Source organism: Megascapheus bottae, chromosome 16 (genome assembly GCF_031878675.1).
Source record: "Megascapheus bottae isolate mThoBot1 chromosome 16, mThoBot2.hap1, whole genome shotgun sequence".
Lineage (NCBI taxonomy): Eukaryota > Metazoa > Chordata > Mammalia > Rodentia > Geomyidae > Megascapheus > Megascapheus bottae.
In genome coordinates, this window is record NC_143524.1 from 11,433,552 (window position 1) to 11,449,165 (window position 15,614).

At 37.6% G+C, this 15,614-nt stretch overlaps 3 protein-coding genes across 3 annotated transcripts; all 3 read right to left on the minus strand.

Annotated features, from left to right (window-relative positions):
- Positions 1–2,238: 2,238 nt before the first annotated feature.
- On the minus strand, positions 2,239–3,165 carry LOC150052833 (olfactory receptor 4C3D-like). Its single transcript, XM_090348883.1, has one exon. It carries the CDS (start codon positions 3,163–3,165, stop codon positions 2,239–2,241), a length of 927 nt encoding a protein of 308 aa, XP_090205009.1.
- Positions 3,166–9,125: 5,960 nt separating this feature from the next.
- Positions 9,126–10,076, minus strand: LOC150052834 (olfactory receptor 4A15-like). The gene has a single exon (XM_090347680.1). It carries the CDS (start codon positions 10,059–10,061, stop codon positions 9,126–9,128), a length of 936 nt encoding a protein of 311 aa, XP_090203806.1. The 5' UTR covers positions 10,062–10,076.
- Positions 10,077–14,021: 3,945 nt separating this feature from the next.
- On the minus strand, positions 14,022–14,969 carry LOC150052835 (olfactory receptor 4A16-like). The gene has a single exon (XM_090347681.1). It carries the CDS (start codon positions 14,967–14,969, stop codon positions 14,022–14,024), a length of 948 nt encoding a protein of 315 aa, XP_090203807.1.
- Between the last annotated feature and the right edge of the window lie 645 nt (positions 14,970–15,614).

Here is a 15,614-nt window from a genome sequence, read left to right on the forward strand (position 1 = left end):
AAGTGGTGCTATGGCCCAAGTGGTAGAGCTCTAGCATTGAGAATGCCCAAGGACAGTGCTCAGGCCCTGTGTTCAAGCCCCAGGACTGGCAAAAAAAAAAGTGTGAGCCACAAAACATTCAAGAAAATGGGAATAAGCAGGGCATCGTAGATCACACATGTAATCCCTGACACTTAGAAGACAAAGAGAAGGAGATTCATGGCTCAGTGTCAGACAGAAAAAATGTTGGTGATACCCCAACTCAACAAATAAGCAAGTTACAGAAGTTCATGTCAATAACCCAGCTAAATGGGACCTGGGTCCCTGTATGAGAATAGCTCTGAAAAATAAACTATAAATAACCTCAAGCAAAAAAGGGCAAGAGGCATGGTTCAAGTGAGAAAGTTCTTGCCTAGCAAGTAAAGATAGTATCAAGTAATACTCCCTCCCTACCCTCCAAGAATTAAAAAATAAATAGGAGCAGATTTAGAATTTTGAAATGTCTGGTCTGGTTTTGTTCCAGGAAGAAAAATTAAAGATAGTTTATAGATTGCTTCTTATGTTGGCAACTATTTCTTTCTTCCTTTTGCCTGTCTCCCATTTCATTTTATGTACATTTGTGGTGCCCGAGCATACAAACTAAAGAAAACCAATAGGGATTCACTCCATGAGTGCCTACCCTCCATATATCCATCTGAGAATTTGTTGCCTCTTTTTTTTTTTATTAGGGCACATTAATTATCACAAAGTAAGTGGATTTATTGTGACATTTGAATGCATACATAAAAGTTCTTTGATCATATTCACCCCTGGTATTAACATTTCTTGTCCACCTTCCTTTTTTTCCCTGAGTATCACACTTTGATTTTCAAACTTTTTAAAAAAAAACTAACATTTCACAAATGAGAAAAAACATGTAACAACATGAGAGAAAACAATAAGAATTCACTTTATCTGTAGACTTTTCCACACATGGTTTTTGATCAATAATGGTCCAAAAATAATTTTTAAAATTTTTTTAAAGAAATTTAAAAAATAGGGGCAGGGAACATTGCCTAGTGGTAGAATGCTTGCCTAGCATGCATGAAGCCCTGGGTTCAATTCCTCAGTACCACATATACAGAAAAAGCCGGAAGTGGTGCTGGCTCAACTGGGAAAACACTAGCCTTGAGAAAACTCAAGAACAGTTCCCAGGCCCTGAATTCAAGCCCAGGACTAACAAAAAAAAGAAAAAGAAATTTTAAAAATAAAAATCTTAAATCCCCATTGCATAACTAAGTTGAATCAGACAAACCTTCAATCAGTTCTGTGTTAACCTCAGGGACTGTTTATCTTTGTGTGAAATGCTACATTATTTCCCTACTCTTTCTGTGAATCTTATAAATTATGCCTCTCATAGAGCAAATGGTAGCCCCCCTCCAAAGCAAAGCAAAACATGTCCTTACTTAAATGGTATAATAAGGCAACTTAGATTCTCTGAAGGGCAGTGTAGCTTTAGTGGAAATTTATCAGCATAGCATTACTGTGAAAATGAAATGCAGTAGTGAATTCTATGTATCTGAAGCAGTCACTGTTTTCCCTTCAAGGGACTGTCCTTGAAACCATTGAGCCAGAGGTAGCAAAGATAGTGCAGTTGCTTTTTGAAATCTTGGCTCATTTTATGTCTGTTCTTATGTCCAACTGTAACCATTCTGCAAATGGTATGATTTCTTACCCCCTTGTTATGACTGAATAATATTCCTTTCTGTGTGTGTGTGTGTGTGTGTGTGTGTGTGTGTGCATGCACACTGATCATATTTTCTTCATTCTTCCCTTGTTAAAATCCTGGGTTGATTCTTACCTAACTTGCCTAGTCTCTAATCATTTTGTTATAGGCCAATAAATATTTTTTAAAAATACACAAGAGATCAAAGTTCTGTGGAAAAGCTAATTTATCACATACCTGAAGAACTTAGTCAATTAATTGTGTGGCCCCTGAGGGAAAAAAAAAAAATCACCCTCTAGAATCCTCAAAGGACAATCTTTCCATTGAAAAAAGTGCATAATCTATGTATGTGAGCATTGAACACTTAATAAAGAGCACTAAAAAGCTATGCAGAGGTCTGTACACTGTGTCTAATAAATGTTAGTTTCCCGGATTTTCTTTCTGTGTCTCTTGACATTGTTCTGTACAGATGCATTCGTTCCCTTGCACACTTACCCACTGTCACAACCCTCCTAATTGACGTCCATGACCATATCCTCGCCTGTCTGAACCCGCTACCTTCCTCTCCTCTTCCACAGATCCCTCATGGCACTTTTCACTTCTGTGTTCCTCACTGTGTAAATGACAGGATTCAACATGGGGGTGAGAATAGCGAAGAACACTGTCACCAGCTTGTCCACGGGGTAAGTGGCCACAGGGCGCATGTAGGTGAAGATGCAGGGCACAAAAAAGAGAACGACCACCGTAAAGTGGGAGGCGCACGTGGAGAGGGCTTTGCGCTGTCCCTCGGAGCTGTGGGATTTCAGGGATCTCAGCAGGACACCGTAGGACACAAGTAACATGGAAAAGATGAGCAAGCACATGGCCCCGCTATTGGCTGCCACCACCATCCCCAGCCAGCGAGTGTCCCTGCAGGCGAGTTTCAACAGAGGGAAGAGATCACACATGAAGTGATCGATGACATTGGGGCCACAGAAGGGCAAGTGAGTCATGAAGAGAATCTGCACAGTGGCATGCACAACCCCTCCTATCCAGGCGACCACCACCAGGAGACGACACAAGCCTGGTCGCATGATGGTCACGTAGTGGAGGGGTTTGCAGATGGCCACGTAGCGGTCATAGGCCATGACAATGAGAAGGATGATCTCTGAGCCACCCAGGAGGTGTTCCACAAAGAGCTGAGTCAGGCAGCCACCCAGAGAGATGGTTCTCCTCTGGTAGAGCAAGTCCACCAGCATTTTTGGGGTGGTGACAGAGGTGTAGGAGGCATCAATGAAGGACAGGTAAGTGAGAAAGAAGTACATGGGAGCTGAGAGGGTGGGGCTGAGAGAGATGGTGAGGACAATAAGTAGATTGGCCAGCACAGTGAATAAGAAGATGAATAAAAAGACAACGAAGAGTGTCTTCTGCCAGTGTGGGTTCTGTGTGAGACCCAAGAGGATAAATTCGGTCATGTTGTTTAGAGGCATGGAGTAATCCATTCAGGAACTGAAACCTTGCTGAAGGAAGAGTTGTCTGTATGGAAAGATGAAGAGACATGATAATTAGCCATGATTGGATGATGCCCTGGATTTTGACAGAAGCGAGTCTTTGTAGCGGTGGAACAAATTCGTGGCCTTCCTTACTCAAAATTGCTTCCAGTTATTCATTTTCAACCTCCCCCATGATGTTCTCTGCCCCTCTGTAGACTTTGCTGTATTTATCACCTATAAAATATCTATAGGGTAAGTAGTCGTTATGAAATTCACAGAGAAATCACTGGACTATTTTCCAACATAGGGATCTTCCATTGTTTCCATCTGACTTTACTAGTCACTCCAGTTGACTCTGCCTCTGAATCCTCTTCCACACCAGGAGAGTATTTTAGGAGCAGTAGGTGCTGCACACAGGTAAAAATGATTCTTCCAGAATTTACCTTTTGGAATACAGAGCTTTGGGAAAGAAAGACATGGTAAAGACATATCCATGATCAGGAATTATATATATGGATTATATATAACACAGAGGCTATTTATGTGTATTCCCTCCCTGTGCTGCCTCTGTGTCTCAGCCATGCTGTCATCCACAGCTGGCACTCTTCAAGTGGTGAATAAGCATCTGAAGAACTCACACAGGGCACATTTCTGTGTCCATCCGTATGTAAGACTACACCTGCTTCCCTCACCCACCAAGGAGTCCAAGTACTCACTTCCTCTGGTCCTTTATGCATACTATGTACTTCATGAGAAATATCAATGAACTTTTGACAGGGAGAGAAATTTCAGCTTTCATATTTTTGTCATTATTCATAAGGCATGTAAGTCTTCATAATTTCTAAGAAAGTATATGTTGTTGAGTACTTTGACTTTCAAAGTGGGAAAATTTTGGTTAATTTAGTGTTGTTTATTATCTCAGATTTATGTTCCAGAGTTATTTTTCATTATTCAATTCAGTAAACTTACCTCCTCAATAGGTTGGGTTCTTTTACACACATACACGCACACACACATGCACACACATATACTCACACCCTTATACAGGTTTTTCAACCCATGATCTATTCACAGCAAAAGAAGCCATTACTTTTTTAATGTTTAAATAAAAATTTCATATAGAGAAAAGAAATAAACTTCTATATAACTGCAGTATTAGAGTTGTATACATATGCCTGCAAACACACAAACACACACACATACACACGCACACACATTACTATCAGTATCTATTGTATGTTCATTCATGCAAAAATACAAGTATGGATTTACTGCGTATGTTCATGCATGTCTATTCATTTTATCTCACAAAAGAATCTTTATCAGATGCCATTATTAATCCCTCTTCTAACAGATTCCTCCTTTTCTCTATAAATGAGGTAAATGGTCAGCTCTGCTTCTTCAGATTTGTGCTATGCACATTCTTAGATCAGGATCTCCCCTAGCATTCCCCATTCTCTTAATGAGGTGTTATCTGTGCAAATAATTAGAAAAACTCATCTTCATTTGAGGACCTAAATTTCCCAAAGAAATGAAGAAAAAATGTGGTTATAATGATATTCATTCCGTAAAGAAATTTTCCTTTCAAAGTTAAATGGTAGAAATTGTTTATTTTTTGTCAGTAACCAAAGATTAAAATCTTTCCTTTGCACATCTGTGAAAGAAAGCATAGCAACATTATTGTATTCCTTCATTCTGAGTCACCTCCTAAACAGATTAAAAAGCTCAGTATACCAGTAAACCAATTAGGGCAATAGCTGCAAGTTAAAAATAACTATGAGGAAATGGAAATCATTTAGTCTTTCTTGTTTGACTTTATAAAACTGATTCTAGAAATAATCCCAAATGGAAAATGTTATTTTTTTAAGAAAAGACTTGCATAGCACTGTTGTCAGCAGTGTTAAGGGAATGAGAACTCTAGAAACTATATAATGTTTACAGTAGAGAAATGATTGAGTACAGTAAATCCTTTAGAAGCGTCTGTAGATTTTAACAGAAATGTTTTAGGATCTGTGTAATATAGGAAAAGCCTATATTGTGATAGTTCATGGAGAAATTATAATGCATATTGTGATACATGTGATTCTAGCTAATTTAAATATATATATATATATATATAAGTTAGAGGAATGAGTGCAAAATAAAATTTCTAAAGTGAGATTTATGATTGATTCCATTTCTCTTAGGGTTTTATTGGCTAGAAAAAAAAGACTTAAACTTAGATTGGTAAGGATGAGTTATGTTGTTTTTATTGCAATATAGGAATTGCCCACACTGCAGGGTTTCATCATGACATTTCCATCTATACCTACAATATATTTTACCCATATTCACTCCTTCATTATGTCCACTTATTCTCTTTCTCCCCTTTTATACCTCTCACATTCCTAATATATGATGATATAATATTTAAAGTCCATTTAATCCTGAGATTCCACAGTTATATGATTTGCTTTTTAAAAAATAATCTCACCTATCAACTCTCTGAACATAACTCCATGTGCAGGACTCCAAATGGCTCTTATTCCATAAAGAAAGAAGTAAAGTTGCAAACTCAAAAATGCCTGCACCTCAGCTACAATAAATATTTGTTGATTTATCAACAGTGCCTTTGAATAATGCCTTTCTCTGGAGTCTTCCACAATGATGCCGCCACACCCTGTGTGCAGGCAAACTTTCTTAGTGGTAGGTAATTAGACCTCAGGGGTATTTCAGTACCATAAGCACATCTCACAGCAACCCAATTACTGCAGCTTTCTTAACCAAATGGTGTAGGAGGACCTGGGCAGTACTTGTTGCTAATTGTGAACTTTTTTCTCTTGTACACAAGAAGATAAATCACTGGGCCAAGAGAAAGAATAAGTAAATAAATGAATAAAGAAAAGAAAAAAGAAAGAAAGAAAGAATAACACTGTTTGAAAATAAATATATTTTTACCTTACTTATGTAACTGTAATCCCACTGTAAATCACCATTACAATAAAAAAATAAAAGAATAGAACAGTCAGCTGCTAATGAATTTGGGTATTTGATAACAAATTAACTTGTTATGTTCATATGAAGACTGGATCGATGATATTGCATAGACTGTTTAGCTATCTGACTTTAAAATTTTTCCTTTAATATTTTGTTTTTGAATGACTCTTTCAGTGTCATACTCTTCAAACATTGCTTTAGGGTGAACATTATGTGACAGGGATAGGCTATGTTATTAAAGCACCACTTGCCCCAATGTAGCAATGTAGTTGCCATCACCATTCCAAAGCAGTTGTTTCTTGTGCCAAGTCTAGAGTGAGATTAGCATGATAACAGTAAAACTGATCTCCTTGAATTGTCATCTACAAAAATGTGTTTTCGATCAGTTTAATTCTAACACTGAACTGAATTCACTTTAAAAACATTAGTACAGAATGGAAGAAGTTCTCAAGGTTCCTACTTGACAATGTGGGAGATTGAGTTGGGAAAGCAGAGAATCATTCACAGGGGAGCATAATGGTTATGTCTTTGAATTCTTGGACCAGAATCCTTTGTCTTAAACTTAGTGGATTATGATTAATCTACTGTAACCCTTTCATGCTATCGTCATTTCTGAGGCATATCGGAATTGCCACTAAATAAAAGAAGTATATACCAATACTTGAAGTCATCCTTTTTTATTAAAAAAAAAACTTTATTGTAAATGTGACATACCAAGGGGTTACAGTCACAAAAGTCAGGTATTGAGTACATTTATTTTTGAACTATATTGCCCCCTCCCTCAATTTCCCCAGTTTTTCCCTCTCAATGTTCCTTCCTCCCCAAGTTATATAGTTCATTTCCAACATAGTATCTTGTAAAATTAATTCGAGAAGTCTATACAGACCCTCATTCATCCATCCGTATTCCAATATGCTTCCCAAAATAAGAAAAATAGAAATTACATTCAACTGAATTTAGGAATGCCCTGGTGGTGAGAAATATATACCACAGTCAAAAGAAAATTAAGAAAACTGAAGCCACATGACTGAACTTAATATGAACAGATGCTTGAATAGAGCATGGTCCTGATAATATTTGTGTTGTCAGGGGAAAAAAAGTTTCAAGATGTAATAAATGATTTTCCTGTTACCAGTCACCTCTCAAAACCTATCTGATTTGACTTCTAGTTTTAGTAGGATACAATATTTGGTATGAATATATGAACATGAGTAAAATTTCATAACATGTATATCTTCTAAATGATCTTGCTTATAGTAGTAAGGTGAACCAGTTATTTACTGGAATGAGATAGTGTCACAAGTAAAAAATAGATCCAGCAAATCTGAAGGTGGGGAAGAAAAGCAGAAGAAGAACATGTGAGAACAATGTCTCACAAGAAATGCACTCACTACCTTACATATGTAACTGTAACCCCTCTGTGCATCACCTTAACAAATTAAATTTTTAAAAAAAGGAGTGATCTTGGTAATATAGAAATAGGTTTTCAAATGGACTTCAGAATAACAATAAATAGAAGACATCTTTTATTTATCAATTAAGTCAATGCTAAATAGTTTGCAGAGAATAATAAAAGCATTCATTGTGTAAAATAATGAAATTTACACCCCAAACCCTCATCATTTATATGATGAATGTTTAACAAGTATATCCAGAGAGTTAACTTGAACATAGGGAAGATCAATGGCTCAACTTATAGTTAAGACACTTAAATATGAAGTCCATTATTGGAAGAAGTCATTTGTCATAGACGTTCAGAATAGCGCTGAAAGATATGTCTGCTTTAATGTCTATCAGAATATGTGATATTCCTGGACACCTTAATTCTATCACAGTGTGCCATAAACCAAAGTTATTTCTCATGAGTCTATACTCAGCTATAAATATATTCTATGAAACTTAAATCAAGCCATTTGTCCAAGACATGTTATTACTAACAAATTAAAAATATTTTAAAATGAATTATTAGGTATAAAATATAAGTCTTTTAGAATAAAAAGAACAAGTCGTATTTGGTGACATTTTTATCTGCAGGAAGGTATCACAGTACACAAACAAGGCTAGATTTTCAACACTAACCAAAAAAGGAAAAGTTAAGTTCTGAGTGTGAATTACTGTTATTGGCTTGTTTTGACCTTTCCATGGTGTGTACATATTAAAATATTATATTGCTTTATAAGTATTATATTAAAACCAGGCACGGTAGCTCACACTTATAATCCTAGCTTCTCAGGAGGCTGAGATCTGAGGATCAAAGTTCAAAGACAGCCAGGGCACAAAAGGACCTGAGACTCTTCTCTCCAATTAATCTCTAGAAAATGGAAAGTGGGGCTTGACTCAAAAATAGGGCAGTAGCATTGAGCTGAAGAGCTCAAGGACAGCACCCAGACCAAGTTCAAGCCCCATGACCCACAAAAAAGATAATAAAAATGAATAAATAAAAATAAATATTATATTAATATAAAAGAATTACAATTATTTTTACAAATATTTTTACCAGTTGTTAGTAATATATTAATGTATACATTATTTTATATTAATGTTTTGCATGTGTAACATGTTATCTATTTTATATACTCACTTCAATTTGTTTTGCATTATTATACATGTATTTATAGTACATGGATATAATACATACTTTATTAATATTATCAGTTATATCTTAATATGCTATATACATACATAGCCTTTCTGCAAACACAGGCAATTATTTTTTCAAGAAAATGAGTTCAAAAATGGGAAAGAGCAGAGACAATACGAAAGAGCTTGAAATAAATCCAATAGCAATTGTCCATCAAAGACCCTTCACATCGCCCATGTAAGCTATAAAACTCATACAATTCTTCCTCCCTGAAGGTTATAACTAACGTCTTTGACTTGATGAATTCATATGGCAGTTTCACAGCAAGAGGGCTAAATAATCCCAGAGGAAGTGTTCATATACGTATTCCCAGGCTCTGTAACAGAATGGAGCGCCGTGTTCTGCATGGGGATTACAGCCCTCTCCCATGTAAAACCGCGTTTTTCCTCCACAGTTTCCGCATGGCACTTTTCATTTCTGCATTCCTCATGGTGTAGATCAGAGGATTCAGCATCGGGGTTATGAACGTCAACACCACAGTCATGCACTTGTCGACGGGAAAGGTGGAACTGGGCCTTGCGTACAGGAAAATGCAGGGGACAAAGAATAAAACGACCACAGTGATGTGCGATGCACAGGTGTAGAAGGCTTTGCGTTTCCCTTCCAAGCTGTGAGACTTAAGAGAGTTCAATATGATTCCGTAGGACACCAGGAGAATCAAGAAAGTGACCGTACAAATAGCCCCTCCATTCGCTATCATAGAAAGCCCAATGAGATGAGTGTTGGTGCAAGCAAGTTTCAGTAAGGGATACATATCGCACACGAAGTTGTCGATGACATTGGGGCCACAGAAAGGGAGTCGATAAATAACCAGGAACTGAACCGAAGAGTGAAGAAAGCCCCCCATCCAGGCCACCAGTACCAAAAGGACACACGCGCGCCGATTCATGATGGACGTGTAGTGAAGAGGCTTGCAGATGGCCACGTATCTGTCGTAAGCCATCACCACCAGAAGGATGACTTCAGCGCCAGCGAATAAGTGATCTATAAACACTTGAGTCATACAAGCCTGGAAAGAAATGGTCCTTTTCTCAGACAGCAAGTCTACTATCATTTTGGGAGCAATGGTGGTGGAATAGACAGTATCAATAAACGATAAATAAGCCAGAAAAAAATACATTGGGGAGCCCAGGGATTGGCTGGCTATGACTGTCAACACGATGAACGTGTTGCCCAGTATTGTCACGATGTAAATCAGCAAGAAAATGACAAACAGAACCTTCTGCCCACCAGGATTCTGGGTAAGTCCCAAGAGGATAAATTCAGTCACATTGTTCCGATTTTCCATATGTTCTTCAGAAAGTGGTATTTCCCCCCCTGTTTGGTTCAATGAGATCAACCATGGAAAATAGAAGAAAAGAAACTTCATAGGTAATTAATTCACTAATTGTCATTATAAACCACCGAAGTGTTGATGTCTGCCTCTATGACGTCTTCCCCTGATTTCCTATATCTAAGAATAAAATTCATGGCCATTAAAAAACCAGAAATGTTGTGCATACTCATTAAATGCTCATTAACCTTATATTGAATTTCAACATTCATCAGAGGGCAACTGTCCACAGATAGCGCAACTGAAATAAAGACTACAGAAAATCATCTGAAAGTAAACACTAAAATGCAGGATGTCATGTACTACTATTTGTTTCTGAAAGATTCTCACTTCCGTGAGGTACTTAGAAGGGTCAGATGTATAGAGAAGAAAGTACAACTATGGTTATATGAAGTATACCTATTACATAATAGGTAGATATTTATTATCAGAAAATTATATAAAAAAACAAATACCTACAGAGACAAGGATGTCTTAAAATATCATATGTGAGACTGTTTATAAAACACAACAATTACTAGATCCCCAAATTATATAAATCACAGATATACATATATATATGTATATATAATGTTACCATACTACTGGTGACTCACACCTATAATCCTAGCTATTCAGGAAGCTGAAGTCTGAGGGCTGCAGTTCAAAGCCAGCCCAGAAAGGAAAGTTCATGTGACTCTAATCTCTAATTCACCACCAAACCGCTTGAAGTGTAGCTATGGCTCCTCTTCAAGTGCAAAAGCTTAGAACATCACCCAGGCCCTGAGTTCAGGCTTCAGGACCAACACACACACACACACACACACACACACACACACACACACACACACACACACACACACACATAGTTATCCTGCAGATAATATTCATATGTCCTATTGGGCTGTTTTCTCTTAGTACATGTTGAAATTAACCTAGTACAACTTATAGACAATTATTTGTCTAGTGATACTTATAAGATATAGAAAATAGCTGTTAATCACTTTATTATTGACTCTGTCTTCCCTATCTGATTTCAAATAACCAGATACGTATATATCCAATATATCAGATAACAAGGTGAAATATTGTAACAGTAGGAGAAAACCAAGGAACAGCAAAAGAGATGAGAGATAACATAGTACATTAAGGACTATGGTATAGGTTTCTTAAGAAATATACAGAATTCATTCAAAGTAAGACTGTTTTCCCCATTTAAATAACAATGAAGAGTGTGTATAAATAGATTACCTGCTTTTCTAATATTGTCTTTGATCACTTGTTCCAAAACCACTTTTGAAATTGTACCATTGATTTGAAAGCTTGATATCTCCACTTGATGAAGGTCCTTCAGAACTGCCAACCTGTCTAGGTGTGCCTGGAGAGAAAGGAGAAAGCAGAAACTATGCAGTAAATACTTGTCACATGGAAATGTATCCCCTTCAGTGAGTACAGAGCTTTGCTGTGTTCCTTCACTTTCAGAACACTGTATGGTTTAAATTGTGGACTTCTCCGGAGCTTTCTTTGACAATAAACACCAAAGTGTTGTCACCATATCTGACTACTGTCAGTGTTATTGATAAAATTTATTGTTGCTTATTTACCAAATTACTTGAATGAGCCTGATAGCACTTTCAGTCAATCATGCAATCATGCAATCATGCAACTTCATTGCAGATTCACACAAAATTGACATCTTTGAATCTAGATGGCTCCTGTCTTGTCTGCCAGTGGCTTTTATTTTACATTTTCACTGTAGCATTAATAATTTGGGAGAGTCTCACCGGTAAAAGAAGGGATGGCTGGGAACTTAATAAGTGAAACAAAATATTTACCTCATAGCATTTTTGCTGAGTTGTTCAAAATGTCCCCAAAGCTACTTGCTCCTATTAAAGTCACTAAGGAATCTTATCCCCCAGAGCACTGACATAGTCCCTGCAATAACTTCTATATAGGCAGAAGCTTTTCCTGGGAAATCATTTCAGGATATTTAAATGTAAAAAAAATAGTGATCTAAAAGCAATTCACTTACTAAAAACAGAGTCTAAAGATTATGTGCATAAGGACAATTTGTTTTCAATTAGCATACATCCAAGATTTTTCATATTCGAGAGGGAAAGAATTGCGGGAGTTGGGAAATGGGGACAAAAAACATGAGAGGGGGTATCAATGTGTGAGAAGTAATGCACCTACTACCTGGCGAATGCAACTGTAACCCCTCTATACATTACCTCAATAAAAAATGAATAAATAAATAATTTTTTAAAGAGGGAAAGCAAAGTGTAAGGTTTTTTTTAATTGTAATTTGCTTTTTTACTGGTGAGAGGTAACAATGGGTAAAATCAATAGTCACAGTGTCAAATTTGTTGGGGAGTCAGTGTTTGTTGGAAATAATTTTGCACCATGATGTATAAAGCAAGAAAACTAGTATCTGTTCTGAAATATCTTGGTAAACACATTTACATTCCAGAATACATTATTACTCACGTAATTTTATTTTTTTTGGACACAAGATCTCCCGATTGCCCAAAACATATTAGATATCCATTTTCACACATCCTGGAATGTTGCTACTCTGGAGCAACACGGGCATTGGAGGGACACCCAGGGCCAGTCTGAAGTCCCCCGGATCCGAGCTAGATAGTAAATATCCATGACCCAGCCCTCCCCCAATTACCGGGGAAGAAAAAAACCACACTGAGTCAGGAGCAGTGTCAACCATGAAAGCGCATCAGATCTCTCTGCTGATCTCTCTTTATTGTGTCAGGCAATTAGTTATATACTTTTAGGGAAAGAGAAGGTGGGAACTGGGAAGCTAGCCAATAGGAAGAGGGCTGCGCTATCACTGAGGGTCTGGGGCAAACTTTTAGGTACTGTGCGGGACAAGTGCAGGAAAGCCCTTGAGACCTGCACTGCTGCGAGACCTGCACTGCTGCGAGACCCGCGCTGCTGCGGTGGGCTCAATCGATTCACCTACACAGAGATGCCTTAAGAGAGGTATGCAAGGAGCGAATGTCTGGCCAAAGCCCTTTAATGGCCGCTGAGCGGGAATGATATAAACAAGCCTCAGAGATGAAGGTCAGGCCCCAACACTGGAATTGCAGGCATGTGTGGACACATTTGCCAATGTTAGCGCTTTCAGCACATACAATGTCATATACCATCAGAACTTCTTGAACTGAAAATACAGAGATTCAGCTAGACATGGAATAGCTACAGAAAATTGCCAGGCTGATAGAAAAATGAACATTAAAATTCTTCAATCACACTTGGGGGTCCCAAAACTTACCTAAGTATTTCATGAGTTGACTTCTCATTAATTTTGCTGATATTGAGATTTCAGATATATTATTTCTTTTAATTCTCATTTCAATATATATTAAAAGGACAAACTTCATGGGGATCTTAGTTTTGTTCTTTACTTTTTTCCATATATTTTTTATTGTGATTAATGGAAGGGTTACATTATATTCACCAGATAGAAGGTGCATTACTTCACATACATTGATAAACTTTCCAATGTCTTGGTCCCCATTTCCCTCTCCCCACCCTCGACCCTCATCTTGTTTTCCCCCTTTCCCTATCCAATTTCAAATAACCAAATACGCATACATCCAATATATCAGATAACAAGGTGTAATACTATAACAATAGGAAATAACCAAGGGACAGCAAAATAGATGAGAGATAACATAGTACATTAAAGACAACAATCACTCATTATATGGCTTTTGTTTCTAAAGAATAATTATCAGAATCTTTTATTTTTCTCTTCAATAATTATCTACAAGACTGACCCAAATCTCAAAGAATAATTTAATCTTTGATGGCTTTGTAAAAATGAAGGAAGTATTATTAGACAATGCATGGAATTTATATCATCTTTTGTTAGAAATAATGCTCTATCTGTGGCATTAAACTGTAGAATATAAATGCTCAGGAAGGGAGCTGTATTCTTATGGTATCTGTAATTAGTTTTCTACCCCAGAGTTTTTTCATAGCATTTTTCATCTCTGAATTTCTCAAGGTGTATATTAAAGGATTGAGCATAGGAGTGATGACTGTAAAAACTACACTTATGGATTTATCAATGGGAAGGTTGGAAACTGGTCGAACATAGATGAAGATACAGGGAACGAAAAATAGGACCACCACCGTGATGTGGGAGCTGCAGGTGGACAGGGCCCTGTGCCTCCCCTCCTGACTGTGAGATTTTAGGGAGTTTAAGATGAAGCCATAGGAGAGGAGCAGAAGGACAAAAATGACCATGCAGATGGCACCACCATTGGCAACCACGGTGAGGCCTATCAGGTAGGTGTCAGTGCACGCGAGTTCCAACAGTGGATACATGTCACAGATGAAGTGGTCAATGACGTTGGGGCCACAGAAAGGAAGATTGTACACGAAGACGAGCTGAACCACAGAGTGAACAAACCCTCCAACCCAGGCCACCACCAACAGGAGGATGCAAACCCGTCCATTCATGATGGTCAAATAGTGCAGTGGCTTACAGATGGCCACGTAGCGATCATAGGCCATCACCACCAGAAGGAAGACCTCGGCACCCCCAAATAAGTGCTCTATAAACAGCTGACCCATGCAAGCTGGGAAAGAAATGGTTTTCTTATAGCATAGTAAGTCTGCAATCATCTTGGGTGAAGTAGCAGTGGAATACACAGCATCCATGAGTGACAGGTACGCAAGGAAGAAGTACATCGGGGAGCCCAAGGAGGGGCTGGAGGCAACAGTCACCACGATGAGCAGGTTACCCACCATTGTAGCCATGTAGATGAGTAAAAACAGGACAAATAATGCCTTTTGCCCATCTGGATCCTGGGTGAGGCCCAGGAGGACAAATTCTGTGACATTGTTCCTCTGTCCCATTTATTCTTCTATAAGGCTTGTGAGATGAAAGCTCAGAACCTACCATAAAATTGTGAACAAGACCATAAATCCATTTTGTCCTAGAGTATATACCCATCTTTCTCCTACAGAGATCTAATCACAGGAAACATTTAATTACGGAGTTCCTCTTCCAGGAAGCCCAATATTCTTTTCCTTGACAATTGTTTATCTCCTCAGATGATTGTGCTTGTGATTAAGATTTTAAAAAGCATCTCTGTGCCTTATAATTTGTATGAAATAGTCAAATACATGAAAACATCTGACTCCTCATTTAAACTAACAAACACATAGTGGCAAAAAATTCAGCAATGATGTCTATAAAAATGTTTTGTTTTGTTTTACTATCAACAAATCTACTCTCTCATGATGATATGTTAACTCTCATATAAAAGGACTCCATGTGTCTGTTGTTTGAGTTGTTACTAGTTGTGAGGCCTAATTTTGATCTGCAGAGCACCAAAAATAACACTTAAATATCTTCCTGAATGTTATTTTGAAATATTTCATGGAATCAGATTTCATTCCACTTTGCATTAGGTGGTCATTATTGGTACAAAGAATGCTCAGTCTTTCTCAAGTGCTCATTAAATCTTAAGTCATGGATTTAGATTATATGAAATAGCT

Coding starts and splice junctions, on each gene's coding strand:
- LOC150052833 (XM_090348883.1), bottom strand. CDS start 3,165: ATGGATTACTCCATGCCTCTAAACAACATGACCGAATTTATCCTCTTG.
- LOC150052834 (XM_090347680.1), bottom strand. CDS start 10,061: ATGGAAAATCGGAACAATGTGACTGAATTTATCCTCTTGGGACTTACC.
- LOC150052835 (XM_090347681.1), bottom strand. CDS start 14,969: ATGGGACAGAGGAACAATGTCACAGAATTTGTCCTCCTGGGCCTCACC.